This window comes from Theobroma cacao, chromosome 9 (assembly GCF_053813885.1).
Source record: "Theobroma cacao isolate CCN51 chromosome 9, ASM5381388v1, whole genome shotgun sequence".
NCBI classification, from domain to species: Eukaryota; Viridiplantae; Streptophyta; class Magnoliopsida; order Malvales; family Malvaceae; genus Theobroma; species Theobroma cacao.
In genome coordinates, this window is record NC_142647.1 from 50,348,814 (window position 1) to 50,363,451 (window position 14,638).

The 14,638-nt window shown below is 32.9% G+C and overlaps 2 protein-coding genes and 1 long non-coding RNA gene across 5 annotated transcripts; 1 reads left to right on the top strand and 2 right to left on the bottom strand.

The window, feature by feature from the left end:
- Positions 1-4,624: 4,624 nt before the first annotated feature.
- NET4B (Kinase interacting (KIP1-like) family protein) lies at positions 4,625-9,111 on the bottom strand. 3 transcript variants are annotated; one of them, XM_088809660.1, is made up of 5 exons: positions 8,963-9,095; positions 8,513-8,570; positions 8,239-8,298; positions 7,573-7,684; positions 4,625-6,964 (listed from the first exon to the last, which is right to left on the bottom strand). In XM_088809660.1, exons 3-5 carry the CDS (start codon positions 8,251-8,253, stop codon positions 5,235-5,237), a joined length of 1,857 nt encoding a protein of 618 aa, XP_088665786.1. In that variant the 5' UTR covers positions 8,254-8,298; positions 8,513-8,570; positions 8,963-9,095; the 3' UTR covers positions 4,625-5,234. The 3 variants fall into 3 exon arrangements, with proteins under 3 accessions (XP_088665786.1, XP_007017091.3, XP_017982990.2); XM_007017029.3 differs by lacking the exon at positions 8,513-8,570 and having other exon boundaries at positions 8,963-9,111; XM_018127501.2 differs by lacking the exons at positions 8,239-8,298; positions 8,513-8,570 and having other exon boundaries at positions 8,963-9,111.
- Positions 9,010-9,499, top strand: LOC148761074 (uncharacterized). Its single transcript, XR_016028326.1, has 2 exons — positions 9,010-9,142; positions 9,246-9,499. It is a non-coding gene; the product is annotated as an uncharacterized LOC148761074 (long non-coding RNA).
- A 3,128-nt stretch (positions 9,500-12,627) lies between these two features.
- On the bottom strand, positions 12,628-14,021 carry LOC18591098 (protein LURP-one-related 10-like). The gene is made up of 3 exons (XM_007017031.3): positions 13,501-14,021; positions 13,156-13,383; positions 12,628-12,976 (listed from the first exon to the last, which is right to left on the bottom strand). Exons 1-3 carry the CDS (start codon positions 13,795-13,797, stop codon positions 12,833-12,835), a joined length of 669 nt encoding a protein of 222 aa, XP_007017093.3. The 5' UTR covers positions 13,798-14,021; the 3' UTR covers positions 12,628-12,832.
- Between the last annotated feature and the right edge of the window lie 617 nt (positions 14,022-14,638).

Below are 14,638 nucleotides of genomic sequence, written 5' to 3' on the forward strand. Positions count from 1 at the left end.
TAATTTTTTTTAAAAAGTATATCACATCAATTTTATGTGTACAATTGATATTATTTGGATTAATAATAATAATTAATTATCATTAATTATCAAAATTTATTTAAAAAACATATAATATAAATAATTCAAAAACTGTTTAAAGAATTATGCGTCTGTTAAATGAATGGGATCTGAAAACTGACGGTAAAGAAAGCGAACGATGTCGGGCTCCAGCTCCGCTGGAGGAGAGTTGTCTCTTGTCATGTCTGCTACAAATCTATATTTGATTCACGTGGCTCAACTAGTTTCCATGATGGCTTGGTATGTATATTTTTTCAAGTTTCTCGTCCCGTGCACTGCATGCGTTACTATTTCATATATTCAATTCAACCTTGAGAACATTGTGAAAATAATTTTTTTCAATTTTTCCATTGGCAATGATAGAAATAGTTGCACTTAATCATTTTAATTCAGAATGTTGTCCTTTTAGTCATTTACATACATACAACTAGCTAGCCTTTGTATTTTATTTCACACTGAACTCTTTGGATTGAGCTTGTATAAGTATTACTATTTCTCGGATTCCGGACAATGAAATCACATGTCTATATCTCTACGCACACTCGGCCATAATAATTGTTGACAATGAGAGCTAGCAATGACTCTCGGTTCGGCATCAACTAGCTATCCACAATTCTGGATCCATACATTTGTACTGATTTTTGGTACTTAATCTCATAACTCAATTTTTTACAAAAACCATATATTTAAATGATTTAATAGTCAGACACTTATGCACCCACGTATAGATTTGACAATTTCGTAAACAATACTAACACAAAATGAATTTAAACGAGTTTGGTTTTACGTTAATCATGTTTTATGTATTAATCCTGTCGATAGAATTAAAATATAAATAAATTATATCTTAATTAATCATGTCAAACTCGTTTATTTGTTCATATGAGTACTAATATTTTTATAATGATTAAGATTTTTTGAAATTAAATTTTATTATATTAGATAAAAATTATGATATATATAATTTTTTGTTATAAATTTGAATAATAAAATTATATTTTAGTTGTACATATTTCAATTTAATCGTATCAATCGTGTTAATCCTGTAAATAAATTATATATAGTACAAATTTTAATTGTGTGAAGAAATTGTGTCGTGTCATGTCATGTCGTATATTAATTAATCATGTTATGTTTGTATTTACCTATATAATTGTTAATAATTACGATACTGTTAAGACACAAAAACATGAATAGTTAAATATATCAATATTTAAAGATTGATCTTAAATAAATTTAAAAACTATCCACATGACCCATGCTCATTCCCATTAATAGCATGGTTGATATTAAACTAGACAATTTGTGTTTTTGTATTTTAATCGTCTCATGTAAACATAAAGTATTAATAATTATTGAGTAAATATGAATACAGCATATTTATTTAATACATTTATTAAATGTATCAGTTTAAATTTTATGCGGCACAACATGATTTATTTATATGATTAATACAATAAAAATTTATATGATTTATAACTTGTTTACAAGATTTAAAAAATAATTAAATTAAAATATGTATACTTAAAGTATAAATTTAGTATTCAAATTTATAATAAATAATTATGAATATCATAATATTTATTAAATATAATAAAATTCGACATCAATAAATTTTAATCATTATAAAATTATTAATATTTATAAAAATCAATAAATAAATTTTAATCATATATTAACATATTTATATGAATAAATAAATCGATAATAAATGAGATACACAATATTACGGATGTAATTGAGGTGAGAGAGTGAGGCGATGGGCCAAAGGGTGCGGGTGAAAAGATGAAATGTAATTGGGTGAAATTATGCAATATTTGAGGCGGAAGTGATCTAACTTTATGCAATATAAAACTGCAAATTGCAAAAGTGAGGTGATACATAAAAGACATTGACAATTCTGCGGCATGAGATCATTTGCACATGGGCCGCTTCCGTGAATACCAGTCTAAAATTTTAAAATTCCAAGCAAACCAAATATTTTACTAGTGTATCATTATCATTATTATTTATTTATAAGAGAAGAGACATGTCAAAGCTCCAAGACGCCGTCAGATGTAACGGCGTTAAAGGGGTAAGGTGCATCGAGATCAGCAATTCAGCAATTTCAATCAATTGTTTTTTTTTTTTTCAATCCGCATTTCTAGTGATGTAGTTTCCCACATGCCAACGCCATATGTACCACTTTTTATTTCGTCTCCCCTTCTTCCTTTCGCTTTCAAGTTTCACCTTACAACTTATTTTTCATCTTAAATTGGGGAATGCCCGATGCCCAATGGGGGACCCTTCTGTGATAATAACTGCTCTCTTGTTTTATCTTCATTTTCCTACCCATGACGCTGCTTCTCTTACTTGTATTACATTACATATGACCAATTCTTTTTTTTTTCTTTTATGCATTAAGAAAATTGAGAATGCGATCCCATTGAGGCATTGACTACATCGTTTTGTCAAATCTTTTTTGATGATATTTTTTTTTATAATTTTAATATCTAAAATTAATATTGAAAACCTATAATATAAATCTGTCCTATTCATTATTGTCACTATTGATATAAACTTTCAAGGTTTTAAAGTTAATAGGACAATCATATCCTGAATTTCAGATTGGACAAAATCTAAATGTCAAGAGTTATTATTATTATTGTTTTATATTACAAACACTAAGAATTATGAGTATCTAGTGAACCCATTAATTAAGTAGCTGATTAGTGCACGGAACCGGTGTTGATTATTATGAGAGAAAAAATAAAGGAAAAGTAAAAGGGTTGAGACCAGTTCCAAGCCCAAAGCTTGGCTTACCTACTACCATGGAAAGGAACGTGGACGTAAAACAACGTTACCCACCTTCCAACAGAGGCCACCAACACGTTCACGTCCAATGCCTCAATCGCTTCGCATCTACACCACTCCCCATTTTAGATGGCCAAATTGATCCACGTCATTACTATGTCAATCATGTTAATTTACAACATCATCTATTTATGCTTATATTATTGTTATTACTATTAAGTCGGAAAGGTTGAAATAACTTGTAGCATTTATAGTGTAAGTAGTTTTTTTAACAAATTTAATTATGACACCCAAATTCACCTAAACTTTGGTTGGTCTACGTAACAAGTTTAAGTCCTCCCACACCCAAAGGGGCTTTCTCTCTTCACTCTGTTACCATTATTGTCGAAAAGAAAATAGATCAAGGGATTGTAAGGGTTTCTCCATTAATATCTTTCTTGTTTTTATGAAGTTTATGTAGCTAGGTCACACTACGCCTATACTACATCTATAGCTGCCTGCTCCCTCCCTTTGACAAAATCTGGATCGTTCACTGTCCTTGTATAATTGAAATGTTGGACCAAACTAAAATAAATTGAATATTACTATACCAATTGACCAATTGACAATGGCGGACAATGGCGGCCAATGGGGGTCGGTAGAGCTATTATATCGGAAATAATGACGTAAACAAAGTGACAGAAATAATGACAGCGTCAAGTCTTAGAATTTTGGGCCACAAACTTTTTGGGCTGATATTAATCAAGGCTTGTTTCATATCCTGGTTTAATGGGTGACAGATGCGGATTGTGTGAATCCGGGTCGATGGCTGCTGTCTCCCTGTCAAACTTGATCATCTTAACAAGTCTCCTGTGATGTTCCCGAAATTTTGTATGCTTGGATTTCTGCTGTGCTGAGGCAGCCAGGTACGGGTGTGGAATTTAACAAGTGTGACAGAATAGAAAATTGACAGATTAACGATAAGGAGGGATTTAGAAATTGTTTTATTAAAATAATAATTAATTTTTTAATTATATCAAAATTAAAATAATAATAATAATAATTAATTTTTTTTTTCAATCTAGATCTACCGAAAAAGTAATGCGACTTTGTTTAGAAGATTATTAAATATTATTATTAGTAAAATTATGCTATTATTGTCCAAAACTTGAGTTTTGTGAGATACTATTTTATATTTTAAAATATCTTTTTATAACTTATTATTTAAAAATTTGTTAAAAATTACTATTCATTTCTCATTAACATAAATTAAAATATTAAAATTAAATAAAATATGATTTTGTATAGTTAATTATTATATTCAACAACTAATAATTTGATAAATTTTTATTCATTGATCAAAATTAAGTATAAATATTTACAAACTACGTAAAGTTAAATATAAAAATTAAATAATCAAATAATATATTTACAATAACTCAAGATATTATTTGATATATAATATTATTTTTATTAAAAAAATTTTGTTCAAATCTCAAACTCTCAAATTAATCAAAAAATATTTAAACATGAAATATTTAAAAATTTAATTTAAATTAAAAATTATTTACAATTAAATAATTAAAATTTACATAAATTATTTTGAAAAAGTAAAAAACGTAATCAAGAACCGAGAAAAAGGACTACAAGTCCCAAAAGTAAATTTAAATTTTTTTAAAAAATAATCTAAATTTCAAATTATAAATTTTTTTATTTTTTAATATTTAAATATTAGTATATAAATTATTTTTTAATAAATTTACTTTTTCCTCGTACTAAAAACCTTTGGCAATTGAGGTGTCACGTGATATCACTTGCATAACAGTGGCCCCGCTTATATTTAACGGGCGAAAGGAAACTTCATTCAGTTGTTGGGATGACACCCCACAACCATTATGTTGCGCAGTGGATAGAGAGACTGTTTCCCAAGCAGAAAGTCGTACACCCAGCTGGCGCGATTTTTAAACTCTTAGCTAAAGGTGGCCACAAAGTGCAAAAGACCTTCCATTTCCGTTTTTTGCTGAAGGTAGCCGCAAACTGCAAAGACCTTCCATTTCCGATCACGATAAGAGAATCATACAGCTACTTGGCACCCAAGCCGAAGCCATTACACAAACAAAACCAAACATATCAAGCTTCAAGATCAGAGCATGCAAATACTGACCTAAATGAGTACTCGAGGACTTCAGTATTTCTGCAAAGTCCAACCTATCTATGAAGATTTTTATACTCACCCGAACCACTCTACATCCCTCAATGTAAGGGCACTTCTGTTTTCTGTATGCTCATTACACAAGCAGCGGGATATGAGCAAAGCCACCTTCAGGAAATAGTAAGAAAATCTAGGGACTCTCGCTTAAAACAAAAGAATGGAGGAAACAGTGCCATGCAGCATTACAAACTCATGTCGCCAAAACTGGAACTCTCTTGTGCCCGACAAATGCCTGCCGAAGCATATGATATCCGTTTCTGTAATGCTCAAGGGAGAAGCAAAGTTGCCTTATAGCTTCACGCTTCTCCTCTGCTCCTTCCAATATTGCGATTCTTTGCCTCTCAATCTCATCCTCAAGTTCCTTAGCTCTTACTTGCAATTCCTCCACCAGTTTATGTGCTCCTTGAGCGCTAGCGAGTAGCTCCACGTGTTCCATATGTAATTGGTGCAGATGCTTGTCCATTTGATCAATCTGATCATCCCTCGAACTAACCTCTGTTTTGAGTGAATCAACTTGGGCCTTATGCTCGTCTATCTCTGATTTTAAAGTCTCAATATTTTCATTTAAACTTTTAATGCAATCACCTCTCTTAGCAATCTCCATTTTCAACAGCTCAATTTCACTGCGAAACCTCTCCTCCGATTCTCTCTTTCCGTTCACAGCTTTTCTGATCTCCTCCTCCATGGAACGACCACGTGATTCCCATTCTCGGAGCTGTTCCTCCATACAAGTCCGCTCCTCCAACAATTTTGATATTTCAGCTTTAATATGAGCCTTTTCTGGAAAAATCTTCTGCTCAGCATCAGATACAGCTATCTTTAAATCCCTGATCTCATGATCTCTGTCTGATAAACTAGTCTTTAACCTAGCCATTCTTTCCTGCAGCTTGGAGACCTCTCTTTTCTCTGTATTCAGTTTGGATTTCCATGTTATTATCTCCCTTTGAGCCGTATCAAGCTGAGCCTGCAAATTTTGAACTTTTTCATCAGATTGTTTCTTCTCAAGCTTCAAACTAGCAATTTCTTTCTCAGAATTCCGGACCATTTCTTTTGTGATTCTCAGCTCTTCCACCAGTACCTGCATCTTGCCATCTGGGTGTTGAGCTTCTTTCTCCAATACACTAATCCTTTCTTGAGGCTCTGATGCCTGATTTACCTGTATCTCCAGCTCAGCCCTGTGCATCTTGACACTTTCCTCTTCTGAGGATTCATCCTCAGCTGTTTCCTGCGGTTTATATTTTTGGAGCTCAATCCTCAACAAAGTGATATTTTCTTCAGAAAGCTGTATTTTTTTATTAGCAACTTTTAGTTCTTCCTCATACTCTCCAATTCTAGCAAGAAGATCAGAATTATCAATTTTTGATCCGGTTATTGAGCCATCTGTATTCTCTTCCTCCAGCACCCGTAGCTTCTCTTTCACTTCACGGAGCTCAATCTCCAATTCAATCATTTTCCTCACCCCTTGGTCACCCCCATTCCCTGACAAAACTGAGTAATTATTGACTGAGGAATCATCAGATTCTGGTTCAGAATCTGAAAGAGAAGATGACTCATCTCCTTCTTTCTGGTATACATCAGAGCTGCTCCCGCCAGAACCAAGGAAGACATCGAAACCAGCAGCTCGTGGGCCAGATTTGCGACGACTCAGCCTTTGATCTGGGGAGGGCCAAATAGAGGGCAATTCAGAACCAATGTCAGAGATGCCAGAGCCCTGAGATTGGAGGTCTGATGGAATATTCTTCTTCAATTCTCCCATCAGTTGATCATAACGCTCTGCCAGAGAACGATACATGCGGTAGAACTCCTCGACATGAGATATAAGTTCTGGCCTCTTCTGATAATACATCTCAGCCTTTTTTGCAAATGAATCTCCATCTTCTTCAATCAGCTTCAGCATTCGCTTGACGCTACGATCCATTTCTGTAGTCAGCAATCATTTGTTATTTTCTTGCTTGACATTTTGGCATTCAAATGATTTCAGAATCCAAGTACTTTTTTTTTTTAAATAGAAGATGCAGAAGCAAAACGCCTAGTCCCACCCCAAAAGGTAGGCAGATGGGATTGGGAATATCTACACCACTAGAGTGAGAGTACAAGGAAAAGCAGTGGAAATGGTTAATATTACATTACTTGTGCCACTTTATCCTGTATAAACTTTTGCTTCTTTCAGAACATTAACAAAGTCTTCACTTTAACCAAACAAAGATCAAGAACCTTGAACAAAGAATTTAGTTCAACAAAAGATATTTCATAAGAATATAACTCTTTATGTGCATATAAGAAAGGAAAGGAAACACACAAAATGGAAACAACAATTGCCAAACATAGAGAGAAATAAGATTTACCGCATTTTATAATAACATCTCATTTCGGTCGCAACAAACTAAACAACAAAAAAAGTGTTGATATATTATTTGCTATAATTTATGTTCTTTGACCAAACTCCTTTCCAAGTTAGAGAGAAAGAAAGAGAGATTGTATAAGCTGCCCTGATCTCTGGAAGGGAGGTATAACAGCACCTTACTTACCTTCAAGATTTTCTGCCAGCCACCTCGAATTCTTGGGGCTGATGTGGCTATCCCACCACCATGAATGTGACTTTCTGGATTCTGTTCTCTTCATACTTTTAGTTATATGACCCTAAAGAAAGAAAACAAAACACAGAATTATGCAACTAAGATTTGAAAATCTTCAGCGCAGATTGATAATGCTAGAACATAAGATGGTAGAATAAAGTGCTCAGTTTTTCTTGGAAGTGGTTTAGTTCATTGTGCTCAATTTCAACAGTTATTTGGTGAGGCAAGCAAAAATCTCTAGAGAATCTCTTAATTCATTCCGCATATGAGAAGGGCTCCTTCCATTAAAACTACAACTTGTCAGAACAAGGACACCAGTGGGCACAAAATTAAACAAGAGCATTAAAAGGTTGCTCTGAAATTTTATGATGTTCAGAATGCAAGAACAACTTGCAGCATTAATTGATAAGACTATGCTTATGCTGATATTTTGATCAGAATCATAGTAGAAGAGTTGAGGAAATTATACACAGTGTGATTAGACTCTTGAGTATAATAGAGGGCGAGTAGGAAAGTGACGCTAAAAGCTTGCAAATGAAGCTCTGGGTAAAAGTATTGTGGATATAGTCAGTTGAAGAACATTTCACGATAAGATTAAGGAACAGATTAATTTCTTACCACAGGATTCGCCATTTTGTAAGCTGGTGGGAAGTGAGATGATGAGGTGATGTACAAAACCTGGGTTCAGAGAAACAGTGCAAATCAGTGGTATTAAATACGTACAAAATTTGGGACTGGGACTGGGACTGGGAGGGCTTCTAATTATTGTATCACTATCATTATAGGAGATGGAAGGTGAGGCCACGCGCAGAAATAGCGCGCGTCCAGTGGTTCTCGACTCGAAAGACAAAATATACAACATAGTAGTGGTAATTCGCGGGAATTTTATTACAACTGTCGGAACGAGACGTCCAGCTCCTTCCACGCATTGACTCTCACAGCAAAGAAAACTACAAAGAAAAACAAGAAACTTTACTCGCAAACAAGACAAAATTTTGGAACGGAAATGGCTCAACCAGAACAGAAGAAAACCTTAATCAGATAGCAACACTTTCCCCAAAATCGTAAGTTATCCAAGTTAATTAATAGAGTAGATAGACATAGAAAAGGAACAAAATCTGAAGGCCTGAACCTGATCGTTTTCCACATCATAATATCTAAATTATTTGACAAAGACGCGGGCAGGCAGATATGAAATAACCAGGAGGCCTATCTCAGTTCCAGAACCCAGAAAATTATTCCTAAATGCTAATTGAATTGTTGAGAAAATAGCAGCAAAATTAAAAGAAGAATTTTAGCAGGCGGGGATATTGAAGAAGCAGAAAGGAAGGAAACAACTTACAGAAAAAGAAAGAGGCTTTGGATAGGTTTCTGAATCCCTTGAGTGTTTGTCTGTTGCCTACTTGCCTCTGTGAAGATAAAGAAGAGAGAGAGAAGATTGTGGAGCTGTCTACAGTCTAGACTGAAGAAAGGCAGGGATGGGAAAAGCAGCTGTTTTTAATGTCCATCCTTGCTCACATGGGTATGCCACAAAGTCAAAACTCACATCTTTACTCATTATTATTTATTAAATTTAAATTTATTTAAATTAATGACTACCATTTGCCCATTTCTTTCTTTTTCAGAAAAAGGAAAAGTAGAATAATTTATTAAGTATAATTATTAATAAGAATGAAAGTGCCAGGGGAAGATTGAAGCAGCAGAGGGAAGGGTAGGGAACAGTTCTATCTGTAATTCTATATTTCTATTCTGTATTGTATACATATATAGATTTTATGAGCTGACTGGAGATGACAATTCCAAAATAGATTAAAAATTCAGGGATGGCCGGACGGCTGGCTAATCAGTAATATGCAAGTAGTGCCACCTAATGGTCAAATCCATCTCTCTCATTGCATTCGGCAAAAAACTATTTCCATTGAATTCCGTCTCTTGCTAATTGCCATGCTGCCGCCTGATGAAATTGAAACAAAATGTGTCAAAACCTTAAAATGATGAGAGGGAGAGAAAGGTTTGTAGATGTTTTCAGAAACAAGTAGTTCAGTTTGGGTGTGGGTGTGACTGTCATGACTCTGTGGCGATGCAACTTTAGTTAGTTGACTGATGGATGAAACAACAAGTGTTGTTTTGTCTTTGAGCAAAGGATAATATCAACCACTTCTTGAATTTCCATCGACTGTAAATCCATCCTTAATTTTTTGTTGTTTTCTTACTCGGGTTTGCTAAATCATAATCCCTCTCACTTCCTAAATCCTATCTCAGATTTGCCTTGATCCAGAGTATATTATCTCCTTTTTTTTTTTTTATGGTACACTACTGATTTGTGTGTCTCTTTTTCTTCTTCTTCTTCCAACTATGCTAATCATTACAGTTTTCCGAAGCACAGAATCACCTGCTTAGCTGTTCTTCTCCGATCAAACATGGCATCAAGGAACAAGAAAAGATTGCTATAGGATTGAGCAATTGCTTAATACTTACGTACACTAGGCATGACGCCTAGGCCCAGCAAGTAGCCACCATATATATATGTATCAATGTCATCCTTAAAATTGCATTAATTAGTTATAGAATTGATGAAAGATAAAAGATTAATCACCATGTTGTGGCTAGGTAGGTGATCATTGAATATCAGAAGTATACATGGCAGCGTCCTTGTTAATGAGCAGACATGATACGAAATTAAAAGAGTAGCGTAATTTGTGGGGAGGGTACCATTACTTTTCTTAATCATGTTCACATCTAAACCGTCCGAATAATTTGATTTTTTGGACATGAAAATTAATGTCACAATCAGAGATATATATATATATATTTATTTATTTATTTAGTAGTGGTTGAAGCTGATAGAGCGCGTAGCTTAGGAATAGTAATTAAGAATACATATACGCGCAATGCGTCATGTGATGAAAACAGGATCCAACACGGTATGGACAACGTGTTCATGATTACTGGCTTGAAAATGTCAAAAGCTTGGGATTTCGCACCTTCTCGCAACCATGTCTCATGTCCGCTGCTGCCTCCACCTCTCCCTCTCTCTGTGGCTCAGCAACATCGACCCCTTTCTTCATATTAATTACTTTATGTAGGAAGAATGAGGCTATGCCGAGTATTGACACGTTTTCCTAATTACTGAGAAGCAGCTGGAAATCCAAGTTAATTTGTGCTTATTGCTCCATTACAATTTCTTCTGCATATGCTTAAAATAGGGAATAAATCTGAATTCTAAGATGTGAAGGTAAAAAATTGATGAAATGAAAAGATGTTATCTTTATATTTATAACAAGTTTAGTTCGTAGAATAGATAAAAATAAAATAAAATAATTGTGAAGTGAGAATAGAATAAAATAAAAATAAAATAAAATAGTTATTACGTAGTTTGATATGATAAATAAAATAGAATAAAAATAATTATTATAATCTATTACAATATTTTGTTGATAACAATAACTTTAAAATAAAAAATGAGTAGAAAATAAAAAAATAAAAATACTTTTTATTATAAATATGATTATTTTATTTTATTTTTTAAATAGTAATATTTTATTTATAATTTAAATATTATTATGATTATTTATTTTTAAATATTAATAATTTATAATTTATTTAAAAATATTAAAAACTTATAGTTTAAATACTAATATTTTATTTTTACTTTAATAACTAGTATTAAAAATAATAATATTTCATTTATAATTTAAATGTTATTATGATTATTTATTTTATTTTAATTTATTTTTTAAATATTAATAACTTATATTTTATTTATAATATTAATACTTTATCACTTAAATATTAATTTTTTATTTATAAATTAATTATTATTATTTTAAAATATTAATATTTTATTTATAATTTAAATGTTATTATGATTATTTATTTTTATTTTAATTTTATCTTTTAAATATTACTAATTTATATTTTTATTTAAAATATTAATAATTTATTTATAAGTTAATCATTAACATTATAAAATACTAATATTTTATTTATAATTTAAATATTATTATGATTATTTGTTTTTATTTTATTTTTAAATATTAATAATTTATAATTGATTTAAAATATTAATAATCGGTCATTTAAATATTAATATTTTATTTTATAATTTAATATTATTATGATTAAAATATTAATTTTTAATTAATTTTTAAATTTAAAATATTTTATATTATATAATTAATAACTTAAACTTTTTATTATAATAAGATTTATTTTTTCTCTATTTGCATTTTTCATTTTTTAATTTATATTTTCACTTAATAATTTAAAAAACAATATTTTTTAAAATATTAATATTTTATTTATTATTAAAATATATTATAATTAAAATATAAAAATATTAATAATTTTTTAATTTATAATTTAAAATCTTTAATTTTATACTTTTAAGTTTGTAATTTTTAAAAATAAATAAAGACATTTTAGTCTAAAATGTTTGGATTTTGTTTCTATGATTGTGGAATAGTTAATACCATGAAGATGGTAATATTAACTATTTTAAATTTTTACCAAATTTTGAAGAAAAGTTATTCTTTTTGAAATGGCTATTCCTTCCCCGAAAAGCCAACCAAAGGAGGAGAGAAAATTTGATAAGGAATACAGGGGAAATGGCTCAACCAAACATGACGTTAATGGGATTCGTGGGGATTGTGGGATCCATGCAACATAATGACAACTGCGACTTTCATGGTGGGAAATGTCCATCTCATGCTTATCTTTATGTTGATCAATTATGAAGAATTTAACTTTCTAATTTTTTCAAACATGCATCTTCCTTTCTGGTCCGCTTAACGCTGAAGCTATCTGCCCAGTTTGTATGTACGAAGAATGCATCATTTTATATATAAATTTGAGCAAGTTAGGCCTTTCTTTTTAATTTGAAATGATTGATGAATAGTTAGGTTAAACGTATTTAGCCGTACTTTACCCAGCTATGGCCAGATGAAAAGAGAAACTATACATAGGAACTGAGCACACAAACAAACAGTGAAGCAGCCAGTAGGCATCTTGATTAATAATATGTTTATTGCAGTGAAAAGCCAAAATTAAGGTAATTACCCGACAGCAAATACTCCTAATTAGAGAACAAACCAAAGCATCAACGACGCAGTAAGGCTTCCCTTATTCTAACACACTGACACAGTTATAGCTTCTAGTTTTAGTACATAAAGATTGCTGAATTAAATTATGATGTCTGCATCTGAAATTCCCATCACTCCGAATCGCTTTCTTTGTTAATCCCGTCAAGGATCGCGATGAGCGCCACAATGAAGGCATAATCCACGTTGGGATACACCGTGACCATAAACTTGTCCTTTCCGAGCAACACGCCTTCAACGCTGTGCTTTTTGTGCATCTGCACACACACATGGAAAGAGAGAGAATCAACACTTGCACTTAAACCTTTTCCGATATTAGGTGTGTATGCATGTACGTGTGTGTTAGTATATGAGAATGAAATCCAAGGACATAGTATATACAGTGTGTAATTAGAGAAAAGTAAGCTCCGATGGTGGATCAGATTCAGGGTCTTACTTGAGCCAGGATTGTGTTAGAGTCTCCAGAATATACGACGCAGGATCTTTCCAGCCAACTACCTTCCACCCTGAAATCACAAACATCCTCTTTTTGGTTGTTTGCCAAGAACACATACAATTTGGTCTTGAGTTGGATCAGTGATGATCGCTTAACAGTGAAGATGACATCTTTTTCTTCAGTGCTTTCTCCCCTGAAAACTTGCCATCTATCATGAACAGTCATTATCTGAGAACAAAGGCAGATATGGTTGAAATTAACACATGGACAACTTAAGCATTGATTAAGTGAAGAGTATATTTCTTAATTTTTGAAGAAATTAATTAAAATATGCAACAACAAAACCTTGGGTCGAAGAGTGCAGATGGGATTTCCGGCAGCATCAAGTAAGAGTCGGCGGTCGTGGATGCTTAAAAATTTGCCTTTGATTTTGAACATGATATTTCCATTCATGTCCGTGACAGCGAAATTGCCCTCCGTAATGGTCAAAACCTTTCTGACGATAGCTAGATCAACAGGTTGAGGACAGCAGTACTGAGGGCCAATCACCGAACCAGGATTAGCATAAGCCAAGCCCGAGGGTGGGTAAGGGTAAGGGTAAGCGCTTGGTGCTTCTGCTGGCGGAGGTGGTCCTTGTTCCATGGCCCAACTAACCTTTTGATGCTCCGCCTGAGTATCAGAGTATGGGCTTCTTTTCTGACTCCGAGGCTCCCTATATAGTCGTCAAGGTCTATCCAAGGTTATCTCCCCAACAAAAAGAAAAACGCAAGGGAACAACGAATCTCTCACTCTATAACGCTTCCAATAATGTGTCCAAATTAAGAAACGAAAAATTGCTCTGCAGTAGACGTCGATGATGGGAATCCAAAGACTTTGGCAGGACTTTGCTTGTTCTCGACCTTTGTGAAGGAAAGTAGTGCGCCATGGGTCCAACGCACCATGCATGGACTTGATACATGGATTGGGACTTGGGACAAATATCTATGCCCGATGTAAAAGAGATAAGCCAATATTTGCACAGACTTGTGGGTTTGGGTTGATAAAACCAAACAAGAATGCGTCGAGATCAAATAGGACCGAGAAGGGATCAACCCCTATCTCGATGAAACTTAAATTTGGCTGCCATTTCTGCGTCATTTCATCTTTCTTTAGCACACAAATCATCTGTCCATGGAAAACACCAATTTTCTCTTAAATTTGGCCTAGTGTCTTCTTCTTTTTTATTCGTTGCTCTATTTGCTCTTCTAATCGAGATGGATGGAAAATTATGTGATAAACATTAAGTTTATTAAGGTTCTGTTATGAACGTCCTTAATAGTCATCCTTTTTTAATCAATTAAAACTAATTTAATTTGTAGAATGTTCACGTGGAACACCCTTAACTCTCGATGATCTTTTAGTTGAGGTGGAAGTTTAAGGCTAAAGTAGCCGACCTCTTCAGTTAAGGTACAAATAGGAGAGGAGCCCGATCCTCGATTCGCCC